The 15740-nt window shown below is 42.4% G+C and overlaps 1 protein-coding gene across 1 annotated transcript in view; it reads right to left on the bottom strand.

Annotated features, from left to right (window-relative positions):
* Positions 1–15740, bottom strand: part of SYNE1 (spectrin repeat containing nuclear envelope protein 1) — a 415690-nt gene that overhangs the window by 126612 nt on the left and 273338 nt on the right. The window contains exons 97-103 of the mRNA XM_074990362.1: positions 15179–15335; positions 13707–13838; positions 13347–13502; positions 11101–11310; positions 8811–8912; positions 4783–4902; positions 176–376 (exon numbers count right to left, since the gene is read on the bottom strand). Of these exons, the coding sequence (XP_074846463.1) occupies positions 176–376; positions 4783–4902; positions 8811–8912; positions 11101–11310; positions 13347–13502; positions 13707–13838; positions 15179–15335 (1078 nt within the window). The remainder of the gene's footprint in view (positions 1–175; positions 377–4782; positions 4903–8810; positions 8913–11100; positions 11311–13346; positions 13503–13706; positions 13839–15178; positions 15336–15740) is intronic.

The following is a 15740-nucleotide window of genomic DNA, read 5'->3' as shown; positions in this document are numbered from 1 at the left end:
AGTTGCAATATTTTTAATGAATCCTAAACTAGAAGTAAATCACCAACAACGTCCCAGATGACTCTCCAGGTGTGAAGGCTGGCTATAGATTGGTCAGAAGTTAGTGGAGTACAAGGCAAGCGTTTTATTTAGGTCGCAAATAAACAATTCTTTTAAATGCATATATTGTTTTTACCTTGTGTTTGTCGAGTAGAATTTGAACGTCTTCCTTGGAAACAACAATAATTTTCTGGTCACCTGCCATCTTTTCTTGGCCAGTTTCTATCAGGTCAGCCAGATCCTGCAAAGCTCGTTCATACTGACCCATGAGGGCCAGATTCTGGTTCAGCCCATTGCGTCTGGATCCAACAATCATCATCAGTTCATCGTACATGTCCTTTGGGAGACAAGCAGCAACAGCATTCCTCATTCCATGCACATGTTTACTGAACAACATTACTTAAAAGCCAATACACTGAAAAACGTGCTCACTACATACAAACATTACCGGAAAATTAGAGCTGGTCTTCACTGTGCCACAGCAGTGCTTTAGTGAAGACGCTACTATGCCAATTGGAGAATTAATCCACCTCTCAGAGAGACTTTAGTTTGTAGGCATAAGAAGCTCTGCTATGGACACAGCACTAGCTACATGGGAGGGTGGAGATGAGGTCACTATAGCTATGACATGAGCAACACATTTGTACCAATATAGGTCTAGAATGTAAACCTGGTCTACGTATCTGAGTTGGGAGTCTGCAGAGGGAGTGAAAGGGAATTAAAGATGCAATTAACTCACTGGCTCAGTGTTTAAAGAGAAAAACAAGTGAGAATTACACTATTCTTGAGATCTTATATTTAAGCATGAGCTTAACTGAAGTGGCCTTGCTTGAGTAGCAGAGCCCCTGGAAATAGAAGCCCAATGTGTCTGGCTGTGTCACTCTTTCTCAATTATACTAAGACCCATTTACACACTGCTCTGGCAGTCTACACTATAAATCTACACTACAGACCTAGCTTGGTACAGCCATATTGGAGTAGAGGTTCTAAAAATCCACATCCTCGAGCAATGAAGTCATACTGACTTAACCATTTGTGTGGACACCACTAGTTGGTGGGAGAGTTTTTCCCACTGACACAGCTATTGCCTTTCAGGGACACGAGTGTACGTACATGGATGGAAAACGGTGTGCCTTCGCTGTTTGTGGACAAGCCTTTACAATCAGTGGAAAAGACCCACAGAATCTTCCCTACTTAGAGTATGTTCCTGGCTAATGTAGAACTGGCATAAAGGTTCTATCTAACTCAGTGATGTCAGGCAGAGGAGATATTTGAGCACTGCTGATTCCCTGACTTCCTAGGCTCTCAAAAAGCAACCATTCTACAACTTGTACTTTTCATCTTTACGTCTAACTGCCACAGAGGGCTAAGAATAACAGAGATGACTCAATAAGAAAGCAACCCAAGGAGAATTTCCATGAGTTGGCAATAAGAGAAACGACTAATAAAAGAGAGCTTATTATTTCTCTGGACAAATTGTTTTTTAGTATTTTTAAAAATAAATTACTTGGTATCCAACCATTTAAAAATTACACCTTTCTACCCCACAACTATAATAAGAACTAGAGAGGAAAGCATTGACCTCTGAAATGCTAGGAAGCAAAATGATTATTCTAAGGCTGCAGAGTTAAAGGGACAACTACCAGGGATGTATGCTGATAGAGGTTCCTATAAAAGAGAAAAGTCAAAGTAGGTAGTTCATTAATAACCAGACAGGATGGGTGCGTCTACACTACAGCTCTGTTACGAAAGACCGTCTTTCAAATGAGAACGTTGAAAGATGCTCTTTCAAAACGGAGCGTTCACGCACATCAGCGGGGACCGAAGTTTCGATCCGTTATTTCGAAAGCCCCCCCCACCCCGTGCAATTTTGAAAGAGAACATCCACACACACCAGGGTGCTCTTTCAAAAGAGCAGGGGCAGGAAGCACCATGGGCAGGATCGCATGGCAGACAAGCCCTTCCAGGGCTGCCACCTACCATTCCCTTAAAGGGTCCCCCCCACAGGCCTGTCTCCAGGCAGAGGAGAGAGACAGAGCGCACAGAGCAGGAATCTTGGGCCCTCATGGACCCCAAGCAGCAGCACCCCAGCATTGAGGCTGTGGCCAGCACACTGGCCATGGTCCTGGCCACTGTGCTCCAGCTACTTTGGGTGTCCACTCTGCTAGCCACCCTCCCAGAGGCCATCCTCAGAGCGCAATGTCCCCAGCCAGTCCCCCGGGGTCACCCACTGCCTGTGGGGCTTCCCCACAAGTAGCAACTGGTGGGACCAGCTGTTGCTGGAGGACTGGGGCAATGACTGGTGGCTACAGAACTTCAGGATGACCAAGGGGACATTCCTGGAGCTGTGCCACTGGCTCACCCCAGTCCTCTAGCACTGGGATACCCACGAGGCCAGTGCTCCCTGTACAGTAAAGAGTGGCCATCGTCCTATGGAAGCTGGCCACCCCAGACAGTTACCAATCTGTCGGCCACCAGTTCAGGGTGGGCAAGGCCATCATCAGGGCCGTCCTCATCGAGGTAAGCTATGGCCGGGTCATATGCACACTGCATGTGGGGAGCAGGGGTTGGGGGTACCCCAGTAAGGGGTACTATTGGGGAGTGGTGGGACATCCCCCACTGGGGACAGGGGCTGGGAGTGGTGGGGGGTGGGTGTGCAGGACGCAGCCCAGGAGACGTTCATAAGCACACCCCCTCACTGCCCCACAGGTCGTCCATGCCATCAACAAGGTGCTCCTGCAGCAGTTGATCTGCATTGGGGACCTGGATGATGCCATACTGGGCTTCCAGAAGCTGGGCTTCCCCAACTGCTTTGGGGCTCTGGACGGCACCCACATCGCCATCAGGACCCCGGAGCACAGTCGTGGGGTCTATGTGAACCATAAGGGCTATCACTCCGTGGTCCTGCAGGTGCTCATTGATGCCAATGGCTGGTTCCAGGACACCTGCGTGGGCTGGTCTGGCTGCACCCATGATGCCAGCGTTTTCAGGAATGAGGGACTGGGACGCAGCATGGCTGAGGGGACCATCCTCCCCCAGTGGGAACTGCCCATCAGGGACACAACAATGCCGCCATGTATCATGGCGGATGCGGCTTACGCCCTGCAGCCCTGGCTCATGAGGCCATATACAGGGCACACCCAGACGAGCCAGGACCGTTTTAATGAGAGGCTGAATCGGGCCCGCAATACTGTGGAGCAGCTGTTCGGCCGCCTCAAGGGCCACCTCAGGTGCCTCCATATGAGGCTGGAGGTGGGCCTGGCCAACGTGCCAGCAGTGGTCGGGGCCTGCTGCACCCTGCATAACCTCGTGGAGGCCAAGAATGAGCCCTACATGCAGGGGTGGGCCACCCAGCCGGGGCACAGGTATGAGCAGCCCCTTGCCACCCTGTGCCACCTGGCCCAGCAGGACAGGATGCGGCTCCGGGAGGCCATATGCCAGGCCTTTGAGCAGGGTGCATGGTGAGCCCCCCACCCTGCACACACACATCACCATCCTGCACACACGCACACACACCACCACACTGCACACTCCCCACCACCACCACCCATGCACAGGAGACGCCGGGTGGAACACAAAAATAAACGGCTGGATGGCCCGGATGGGATGTTGATGACGAGGGCCCCCTCGCTTGAGCCCTCGTCATCAGTGGTGGTGTCCAGCCTCCACAGGCACCTGGTGCTGGGTGCGGGTCCAGGATGGTCCTTCTCTGTCCCCGTGTCCTGCTCTGATGCCAGGACCATTGTGTTCAGCAGTACGGCCGAGGGTGCCGTCTCCTTGCGCCCAAGGAGGCGGTCCAGGTCTTCATAGTAGGGGCAGCTGGTGGGTGCTGCCCCTGACCACCCAGCTGTATCCCAGGCTCTACAGTATCCCTGGCACAGCTCCTTCACCTTAGACCTCATCTTGTCCATGGTCCCGGTGGGGTGACCCCAGCCGGTGAGGCCTGTGGCAAGGCACTGGAATGCTGCTGCATTCCTGTGCCAGACTCCTGTCTGGTGCAGGATGTCTTCATCTGCCCAGAGGGAAAGGAGGTCCCGCACCTCGGCGTTCCACGAGGGAGCCAGCGCTTGGGGGGCTGGCTCCCCTTCTGGGAGGGCTCCCCGGTTTCTTTGGGGGGTCCCTGGGGTGGGCCGATTCAGCTGCCGCCCCTGACAGAAGCAGGGAAACTGACTAACTCTGGTGAGTTTCCCCACTCCTCTGGAGTGGCAGAGAGCTGGCGCCACCACTCACAGTTGTGTTCACCCAAGACATGCGAAACTCAAGCACACGTATATTGGGGGGTCTACCGTATAGTCCTGAAAACTACATGAGTTCTTCAAGTTTTAGTTGACAAGACTGTAGACATAATACAGATACACAGGTTTACAGAAAAGAAAATTAAATTCAGATCGAACCTAACAGAAGTCACAGAGCTCTGGAAAGTACAGAGGCCATTATACAGCAAATCTGCAAAAGCTTCACTTTGTTCACTTGAGTAGTCAATGGAAATGCACATAAACTGGAAGTTAAGCAGATTTTCAGGGTTTCTGATTTTAGTCGGAGGTACTAAAAAGTGTTAAATAGAAATACGAGGAAGATGTTATGGAGAAAATCAAAGCTTTTTTTTTTAACACCATGAAGAGCTTTGAGACATACTTTTGTAAACTGTCCCATATACATTAAGATAAAGGCAGTGTGCATATATCTTCCATAATATCAATAGGTAGTTATTATAATGTATCCTCTGAAGAATGGGAACTATACCTGGAGCTTGGACAATTCTTGCATGGAAGGCTGGTCAATCTGAAGCTTGTCCCCATGCTTCTTTAATTTGCTGATTCCAGCATCCAATTCCTTCAGACCCTCTTCTGCCTCTAGTATAGCCTGTATCAGGGGAATTACAACACTTAGCTAGAAGGTCTCACAGCAATCTTTCACCTGCATTACATGATTACTGTTGACTTGAACTGTTTTAAACACAACATATTAGTCTGTCCTTATTTTTAACAGTTAATTTTGTACTCATTGCATTTCACTAAGAAGTCTGTACACTAAACACAAAGAAATATACCACAGGAAGAAGAAATAGTCATTCAAGGTAATTTTTGATAAAAGTGCCATACTACTGTAAACCTTTAATATTACACATACTGAATGTTCTATTTTAATTGTTTAAAACAAAATCTGATTCTAGTTTTGTACTATGAATAGATCATGTATGCCATTTATAAAATAAACACCTCATGTGTTTTTGGTATTTTAACATACTTCAAAATTTAACTTTAAACTTGAGTTCTCCTCAACCACTCATCACAATAGTGTTGGGGAACCTTAAAATAATTAATTTAGCTATCCAATGGCCCTGATGTTGTACCAATGAAGAATATAAGTTCTTTGCCATTGTCCTCAGTCTGAGTCCCAACACTGCTGTCAGGTAAAAACAAAAAACAGTAAAGTAGCACTTTAAAGACTAACAAAATAATTTATGAGGTGGTGAGATTTCATGGGACAGACCCACTTCTTCAGACCATAGCCATACCAGAACACACTCAGTATTTAAGGCATAGAGAACCAAAAAAGTAATCAAGGTTGACAAATCAGAAAAAAATGATCAAAGCGAGCAAATCAGAGAGTAGAGGGGGCAGAAAGCGGGGGGGGAGTCAAGAATTAGAGTAAGTCAAATATGCAAAAGATGCATATGCAAATATGCAAAAATAATGACCCAGAAAATTCGCATCTTGGTTCAAACCACCCGTTAATGTGTCAAATTTGAATATAAAAGAGAGTTCAGAAGCCTCTCTTCACAGACTTGTGAAAATTCCTCTTCATTAAAATGCAAACTTTTAAGTCATTGAAAGAATGGCCCACTCCACTAAAATGCTGACTTATCACTTTGTGAATCAGGAGTATTCTTATGTCTGTTTTGTGCCCATTAATTGTTAGTTTGAGAGAGTTTGAAGTCTGTCCAATATACAAAGCAAGGAAAAGTTCCAGGACTGGGCCCAAAAAAACCAAGAACAGAACACCACTGGTCATTACCTACAGCCCCCAACTCAAACCACTGCAACACATTATTGAAGACCTACAACCTATCCTTAATAAGGACGCCACACTCCAGAAGGCCCTAGGTGACAGGCTTGTTCTCTCCTACAGACAACCTCCCAGCCTTATGAGGATTCTCACCCACAACCACAGTCTACTGCAGGAGCACCAGTCCTGGAACTTTTCCTTGCAACAAAGTCCATTACCAGCTTTGTCCACATATCTATTCAGGAGATACCATCACTGGACCTAACAAGGTTATTCACAGAATCACGGGCACATTCTTGTGTTCTTCAGCTAACATCATATATGCCATCGTGTGCCAAAAATGCCCAGATGCTCTGTATATTGGACAGACTTCAAACTCTCTCAGACAAAGAGTTAATGGGCATAAAACAAATGTAAGAACACTCCTGATTCACAAACTGGTCAGTCAACATTTTAATGGAGTGGGCCATTCCATTAATTACTTAAAAGTTGTGTTTAAATGAAGGGGAATTTTCACAACAGTCTGCAAAGAGAGGCTTCTGAACTCTCTTTTATATTCAAATTTGACACATTAACGCATGGTTTGAACCAAGATGCGAATTTTCTGGGTCATTATAGGGGCTCTTTTGCACACTTGGGTTAACCTAATTCTTGACTCCCCCAACCCCTTCTGCTCTTCTACTCTCTGATTTACTCACCTTGATAATTTTTTTCTGATTTGTCAACCTTGACTACTTTTTTGGTTCTCTGTGCCTTAAATATTGAGTGTGTTCTGGTATGGCTATGGTCTGAAGAAGTGGGTCTGTCCCATGAAAGCTCACCACCTAACAAATTATTTTGTTAGTCTTTAAAGTGCTACTTGACTGCTTTTTTTGTTTTGATAGTATATAGACTAGCATGGCTTTCTGTTGCTGTCAGGTAAGAATGTATAATTAGCCCTTTTCTGACATTTCTTCAGTTTCTGTAGACAGGACTAAGGCACAGAACAGTAACGGCTGGATTTACATGAGTGCTCAGTGATGGCCAAAATCTCTCATTAAAGTCCTGGATGTTTTACCAATAGGTTTAGTGAAAGCAGTTCAGCCAATGCTTTTGAAACCCAGGTCTGCTGAAGGTCATATAGAAAGTCTGTGGCAGAGATAGGAATGGCATGCAGACCTCCTACAACTCAGTCTAGCGCCTTAAGCACAAAGCTAGCTTCCTTTTCTTTTTTAAGGCCCCTCTCTTGAAACCATTTATTTAAGCAATAGATACTTCTCATACACAGTCCCTCCGACCTTGAGTAACACTGAGTGAGTGTAGTGAGTGAAGGCCAAATGCAAACACTTATGGATGTGAAGTTTGATTGATTTCAGAATCAGCCCCCAAACAATGTTTATCCAGAGCAAGGCTTGAATCCATGACATTGAGATTGAAAGGTCCATGCTTTACCAGCTGAGCTAACATGATTTCTGTTTCCTTGTCCGCTTGCTTGCCTCCGTGGGTTTTACACATTCACAACTAAATTCTGACTGCCCTTTTTGGGTAGGTAAGAGGCAGCACAGGGAACTAGAGAGAACACCAGTATGAGCCTGTCAAGATACAGACCTGAACACTCTCTGCACTGTAAGTCTGTGATATGCCTGTGATGAGTAACTCCCAGCTGCCTGACTGCATCAAACAATAGACAGGAGAGCTAGAACTCAGTGAGTTTTTCAAAAGCTGCTATTTGGCTATAGTGACTTCTGGAATCAGTTTATTTCGCTTCTCATACAGATACACATCACTGAGCAAATCACCTACTACACTTCTTCTCTCACCTGCCTCCTATCACAAAAAAGGCAGAAAGTAGCTTTTAATACACACCGCATTCACCAAAGTTCGCTTTTGTTATTCCTGGTATTGAAAACATGGGACAAAATATGTCCAGGATGAGATTAATTATGCAGTGTACACATCCTGCTAGAGCATATTTTCCTCAGTCTAAAAAAACCCATGAGGTCTGTATTTTAATATCACAGAGCATCACAAAACAAGACAAACATATTGGAAAGATCTAGGCCAAGGACATATCCTTCTCATTGTTTGTATTGAAATGACTATATTTTTGGGTACTCTCTCTTTGGCTGTGTCTAGACTAGCCCCCAACTTTGAGGGGGGCATGGTAATTAGGGTGTTGGGAGATTACTAATGAAGTGCTGCAGCGCATATGCAGCACTTCATTAAGCTAAATCTCCCTCACCGCAATGTCAAAGTGTGAAAGTGCCAGCTTCCATGTAGCCATGGCTACTTCGAAGTGCCTGCTCTCCTTCAAAGCCCCTTTACGACTTATTACTTCGTTAGTAATCTCTCAATGCCCTAATAACCATGCCCCTTCGAAGCTGGGGCTAGTCTAGATACAGCCTTTGTGTCTATATGAATCTACTTAGCGGTTTTGGATTTGTGTGGGTATATCATATCATAGAATCATAGAATACTAGGACTGGAAGGGACCTTGAGAGGCCATCGAGTCCAGCCCCCTGCCCCAGTGGCAGGGCCAAGTACTCTCTAAACCATCCCTGATAGACATCCCTGATAGATATCCCATATCCCTTCTATTTTAGGGGTTTTGCAAAAGTCAGAAGTATGTTCTTAGACATGCACACATTACACTTCCACAAACAATATACAGATCCTACGATGTTCTTGCCCTTCGAAGACTACTTCAGTCTCAAGCAGAAAATCCCTCTGTATTCACTATACTCACACTGCTGCTCTTGCTCATAATAGATATTTGACAATACCTGCATTTGTTCCATTTCAGGTCGCTCAGCTGCCTCTGCTATTTTCTGCAGAACTATGTATTTGTTATCAGCCAGTGAAGTAAACAGTAGCTTGAGGTCATTCTAGAAGAGACAATGTTCAAATGAAGTTTCAAAGGACAAAAATTATAGCCAATCATAACTCTCAGCAACTAAAACCTTAATCTCTTCCCAAATGAGATTATGTCACTTGTTGAAACAATAGACTAAATTTTTAGAACATGATACATTATTTCTATATATGTATTCAAAACTGGAATTACAAACACAAATACATACGTCTATCGTGTATTGAATTATGTGAGATGTTAGATGCACAAAGTACTTTCAAACCACATATGACACAGTTGTCATCTCAAAAAAGGTGAAATAACTATTATGCAAGTGTAACTCTTAGAGGAAAAAAAAAACTTTGTGGGCAGTTTTCATTCCAGTTTCATAAAATGAAATCACACTTCCCTTCCGTTTTGGCTAACATGCTGCTTCTTTTTCTAAGAACAATTTTGTTTTGCCTGCAAGCTGAGCAAATCTAATGTGGAAATCAGCAGGACTCAACACACATTGAACACAATATTGCCATTTTCAGGTCACTTGTCACTGAAGAACTACATTTTAATCTGATTCCTGTTTCTGAGAACTACTCTCACTTAATTTTGTACTTTCTTCTCTGCTCACAAATTTATCCCAATTATGCCCGCAATAATGCAGAGCATTAGAAACATCACCACATTTTCAAAGACACCTAACCAAGGCAGAAAATAATGGTGATTTATTTTTATTTTCATATGATTTCTTATACAATAGTACCAGTGGTACTGCAATACTATACACTTTACCTGATTTAGGCATTACGCACCTAACATTTGTTGGAGTTTCTTTCATTTGTGTCTGAACAAACCATCTCTAGGAATTATGGAGTTTCAAACCAAGAAACATGAAAGTGTGTGCGTGTTCAGAGGAGAGCTCCAAATATATGTAGAATAAAAACATTCATTCAATAAATGACAAGAGATGTTTGTTCAACTAAAACCAATATTGTTTGCTTCATTCTTGAACATTAAGAAAATCCTGTTAAAATACTTGTGTGATTTTTGAGACAAAGTACTCAATACAACTATTGTAAAGCAGTTACTGAAGTTCTAACGCCTGTAAATAACCTGATGAGGTGACTGACAATGTATGCTTATATTGCAGGAAAAGGGGAGAAGATAGAGGTAACCATCTGAGGCCTGGAAAGCTTCTAGGAGAATAAAGAATTCAGAATATTATGTACACGAAGGTTTCACATTATATATAGGCCACTTGAAATGGGAACAGTTAAAAGCTAATGCAATGGTATAAACACATTTGAGAACACATATCAAAACAAGGCTAATGTTTGGTATACATTTTGCCATACGTCCCACTTTATGAACACAGCACTACACTCTTCATACCTTAGCAATCTGAAAGCAATCCTTCCTTTTGACTGCCCTTAAGTATAGTAGTCAAAGACTGCTGTTAATTTTAATACCATAACATGTGCCGTGCATTATTGGGTGAAACTTCACAGTAGCATACTGCAAACTAGACGTACAACTATTCTTGAAACACGGAGATATACATATCTCATGGAACTGGAAGGGATCTCGAGAGGTCATCGAGTCCAAGGTCCTGCTGTGAGTGCAGGAGACATCACCATTGCTGATACACTTTTTAAAAAAAAATATTTAAACTAACCTGCCCTAGAACCTTGACAGGCCCTGTCAAGGGCTGAACTCACAGCCCTGGGTTTATAAGGCCAATGCTCTGGCCACTGACATATCCCTCCCCATAAAGAGTGCCTCAGGCAGGGGGAAGGGCTTGGAGAAAAGAGGCATGGCATTGGCTGCAAATCAAACATGGGCCTCCTGCATGGCAGGCAAGAATTCTACCACTGAACCACCAATTCCCCGCATGGGGTGTCTAACAATAATGCAAGTTGAATTTTTGGCTCACAATTTTAAAGAAATCAGTGAGTTTGAGTTTTCCATTTTTGGATACTCAACTTGAGAAAGAAATCATGGGGTAAATCCTTAGCACTTTCTAAAGTCATATTTCTTCAAGGTGTCACAAGTTGGACACCAAAAAATTGCAGTACTTAACATCTCTAATTGCTTTGGAAAATACAGTTTTTAAGACTCTACTTGTCATGTGGAAATGTTACCCATTTATTCTATTTCCTAATAAGTCTCCAATATATTCAAAATGACAGAGTAGGGCCTAGAGAATTCCTCGGGAATAGGCATCCTACCTGGAATGTGAGTATTTGCTGAAGTCTCTCTTTCATCTGATGGCACCTCTGGTTTATCACTGACTCCAGCATGGTGAGTCTCCCCACTAGACAGTCCAAAGTGTCTTTTATAAGATCCCTGTTATCGCTGTTCTCAGGAAATGTTTGAGAAAACAAATTCTTGTTCTTATCCATTTCTTCTGACATGTCTTTGATATCTTTAGCAAGGGACTGGAGTTTTTAGAGAAGCAAACAATTTTTGGAATTAGACACTAACAATAGACAAATCTAATAGACAAGTGTACTAGACTTTAAAACCATACTAAACAACTCAGGAAATCTTTTCAGAAACAATGAAAAGGCCATTGTTCTCAGAAGAAAAAAAAAGCTGTGAAACAAAGGGGCTGTGGAAGGTATCCTTTAACCTTAACAAGGTCTGTCCTGTGTCCAGCTACTGAAGAATGAAGCCTTCTTCTCTCCAACTCATGCAGGATCTGGTCCCTGTGAACTTGCATTGTGCATACATCTAATGGCTTTACCTCCCTTAGCTCTATTCTATTCCATTTTCTGTGTATTAATACTGAGACGCGCTATCTTGCGGGAACACAGAGTTTCTTAGTGTGGCTTGTTTACTGCTTAGACTTTTCCCTCCAATGAAGTAGCCTGTTTTTTTAAATAGATGTTTTATTGTCTTTCTACATAAGCTTCTCGGTTTACTCTAGTCAAACAGAAGAGGCTCAAAGAGACTCAAATGTGTGATCTTCTCTTCTCACTAGACAAATGTATGGTAAGATACTACATTTTAACATCAACTGAGACACTTTACACTTAATGTGATGTAGAGGACAGAAGATTTTGCCCCACTGAATGCAAGCGTGTACTGTTCATAAAAACACAAAGTTGGAGGGAACCTCACAAGAGGTTATAAAATCAATCCCCCAATGCTTAGGTGGGGCCAAGTAAACCTAACAGGTGTTTGGACAATCTTAACAACCTCCCATGAGGAGGATCCGAAAGCTTCTCTTGGAAGCCTATTCCAGAGCTTAACCACTCTTATAGTTAAAAAGTTTTTCGCTAACATCTACCCTAAATCTCTTTTGCTTCGAATTAAGCCAATTACTACTTCTCCTAACCTCAGTGGATGTGGAGAATAATTGATTACTGCCCTCTTTTATGACAATCTTTCATATATTTGAAGTGTTCTCACTCTACTCAGCCTTCTCGTCTGTAAACTAAACATGCCCCATCTTTTAATCTTTCCTCACAGATTGTTTTCTCGATCTTTTATCATGTCCACAGCTCTCCCTGGACTCTCTTCAGTTTGTACACACCTTTTTTGAAGTGTGTTGTTCAAAACTGAACACAGTACTCTTGCTGAGACCTTGTTAGTGCCAAGTATACTGGAACCACCACTATTTCACTGACATTCGCAGAATACGTTAATACAGTACAGAATGATATGTACACACAACTGCACATGCTGCCCACTTATATTCAACTCCATTGTAACTCCTAGATCCTTTTCAGTAGTTTTACCTCCCAGTTATACACGATTTTGTATCTGTGCACTTGATTTTTCTACTGAAGTGTGGTATTCTGCATTACTCTTTACTGAATTTCATCTTAGTGATTTCAGACCATTTCTCCATTTATCAAAATTAATCTTTTCAATGTTGACTGAAAAATAATAGACATTAAATCAGCTTTTTTGTATTGCCAGTTAATAACTCTCCCTCCCTGCTACATATCAGACATACACCCTTGTTTCTCTCTCTCTCTCTCCCTCCCCCTCAGTATTACTAAATCATCATCTCAATGCCTTTTATGTCCTTTGCTAAGTGTCACTCATTTTGACCCTACATCCTTGTGCCATTCTTTTGTCCTTGTTTCCACATTTTGTATTGCTGCTTTCTGATTTTTAGATCATTAAAATGCTGCTGATAGAGTCACAGCGGTCTCTCATTGTTCTATCTGGATGTGGAGGAAAGAGAAAGATTACTACCGTGACTGCAATAATGTCTCTGAGAAAATGCCAGGTCTCCTGAGCCCTTTTACACCCCTTGAATGTCCTTCCTATAGCATCTTATTTACCAACTCTCTAAGTTAGCTGATGTTTGCTTTGTGAAATCCCTTATCTCTATGACAGAATCTTAGCTGGAGGAGTTTGCCAATTGCATTCAGTTATGCAATACTGTTATTGTAGAGTCTTAATTCACTCTAGAATACAAAGCAATACAGAACCTGACTAGAAAGCTAAAACTACTTACTTCCTGGTTGTACAGACAAGTTTCTATCTCTTCTGGAAGCAGGGCTGTAGCAACAAACAAGCGCTCTTCAACACCACTGAGCCAAGAAGAGGTGGCTGAGATGCTATCATACAGCTTCTGCTCCAACTGCAGGCTGTCCTTCTCTGCTCCTTCAACCTGAGTGAAAAGAGCCAAAGTGATTAGGAGAGTCTGTCAGTTCATACTGGCTCCATAGATAGAAGCCAAATATCCTTTACTAATGCCTGGTGGTTCTCTACTGTTAGGATGTGGCCTGCCCCTTGCCATGTGGGAATTAGAGTGTCCATTCTGGATTGCAGCTCTGCATGAAATTAGATTTTAAAACAAACAATGCTTCTGTACCTGAGATGAAACATCTTCAAAGGCCGCATTCAAATCAACTAGTAGAGATTCAGCTGATGATTTATCTTGAGCCTGTCCTTCCCCTTTGTACCAGGGTATGCCAGACATCAGTCGGTTTGGTCTGTTGTAAAGCTGTTAGGAGAGAAGCACAGGTTAGAGTACTTCAACATACACTGGATCTCTCATATGAAAATACAGATAGCATTACTGGCTGAAGAGTCTCTTTGTATTGTATTAAAATGTTACACACACATCATTGTTATGAAGTCATATTTCCTAAACTGCTCACACCAGAGATTCATAGCATGTATGGACAGTATACTTGATCTAGAGAGATGTATACCCAGAAACACTGGAGCGGTAATACTACTTATAATTAGAAAACTACACTTAAAAACCATTCTGGAGCAGACACTAAGCCAGATCCTAAAAAGAGGAAATGTATAACACAATCCCATGGCTGGGAATTGAAACTACCTTGCACAGTGCTGGAGTTCTTGGGGTGAGGGGGAATAGTTGGATTCTCAGTCTTTTTTTTTAAATGAATCAGAATAAATGAGTGACCAATGAGGATCACTGACAACTTATAAATAATGTTTTTAAACAACAAAACCCATCTACATTTACACATAAGGCCCAATGCAGCTTCCAATAAGGTTAGTGGGCAAGTTTTCACTAGGTTATATGTGAGTTGAGTCATTCCACAGTGAGCTGATACAAACATGCACCCTCATCATTGTTTGTATTCTTCTTTCCTCTTTGTCTGCTGCCACATTTGCTGCATTTCACTTTAAACTGGGCTGCACACTCTTTCAGATAGAGCCTCTCTCTTGCCATATGTACAACACGTCACACAGGAGGTCCCAGCCCTAACTGGAGCACCTGGGTGTTACTTAAGTATAAATAAACTAATAATTATTTTTAATCTCATCCAGACAGTTGAAGAGTTGGCAGATGCTTTGGCTTACACATGAGGTAGGAGTGCCTCCTGAAAGCAGTCTGTGGTCCAGGCAAATCTTGAAACATTTATCTCTTGTGGTGAAACTTCCTGGGTGAAATCCTGGCCTCTCTGAGACCAATAAGATGAATGGGACCAGAATCCCACACGAGTTTAAATTCAGACCCAAATTTCTCTGACGAACTCTAGAGTAACTGAGTGTAACAACTGATTTCAGATGAGTTATAAAGGAATTATACTGGAATAAATGAAAGCAGGGCTTGGTTCATAATTTCCCACACGTTTTATGGAATTTTGAGATGTATGGAAGCACATGGTTTAAAGCATTTGGTCTGTGATTAATAATATTTCCAATGTTGGTCAATTTGTAAAATTATACCAAAAAGTCACATTTTATGTTCTTTGAACTGATTATTTTAAAAATCCTAAGGCATTTCTTTTGCATATCTTGTACTTTGTGTGCTCAGCTACAAACTTTTCTTACAGGGGCAAGCTAAAAATTAAAAATAGCTACCGGCAGCTCCTCTTCCTGTTCCAAAGCATTCTGCAGCAGTTTCTGTTTGGTACTGAATTCCTGGTGCAGGTTTTCCCATTTCATCTTCATATGATCTTCAGCTGATGGTTTGTCATCTTCCAAGCTTAACTCCTGAGATAAGACATCAGGGTTCTCACTGGGGAGGTGGGAAGCGGGGAGAGTGTTAAGATCAAACAACAGAGGAAATATTGTAACTAAAGGTGTTTCTTGCTCCTTTCAATTTGGATGTTTTTTTAATAATTAAAAAGTTAATTAAATGCTTTTTTAAAAATGTTTTTATTTGTGCTTTCAGACAGTAAAAATAAGGCTACATTTAAACTAGAAATAAGTATGCCAATAGAAGGTCATATGAACTGTTTAGAGATGCTCTCATACAAGTTAATTAGAACAAAAACCATACTTGATCTTAGCCACAATACACATATCCCCAAATTGATGAAAAATGCATTGCATTTAAATGTAAATTCTAAATCAAATTTTATTTCAAAAGAGTGAGAATTGAATCAATTGCCACAACATACATGTTTACATGTTTTGCACC

The sequence above is a fragment of the Carettochelys insculpta genome, chromosome 3, assembly GCF_033958435.1.
Source record: "Carettochelys insculpta isolate YL-2023 chromosome 3, ASM3395843v1, whole genome shotgun sequence".
Lineage (NCBI taxonomy): Eukaryota > Metazoa > Chordata > Testudines > Carettochelyidae > Carettochelys > Carettochelys insculpta.
The sequence above is the reverse complement of the archived record's forward strand: the minus strand, read 5'-3'. Positions and strand labels throughout refer to the sequence as shown.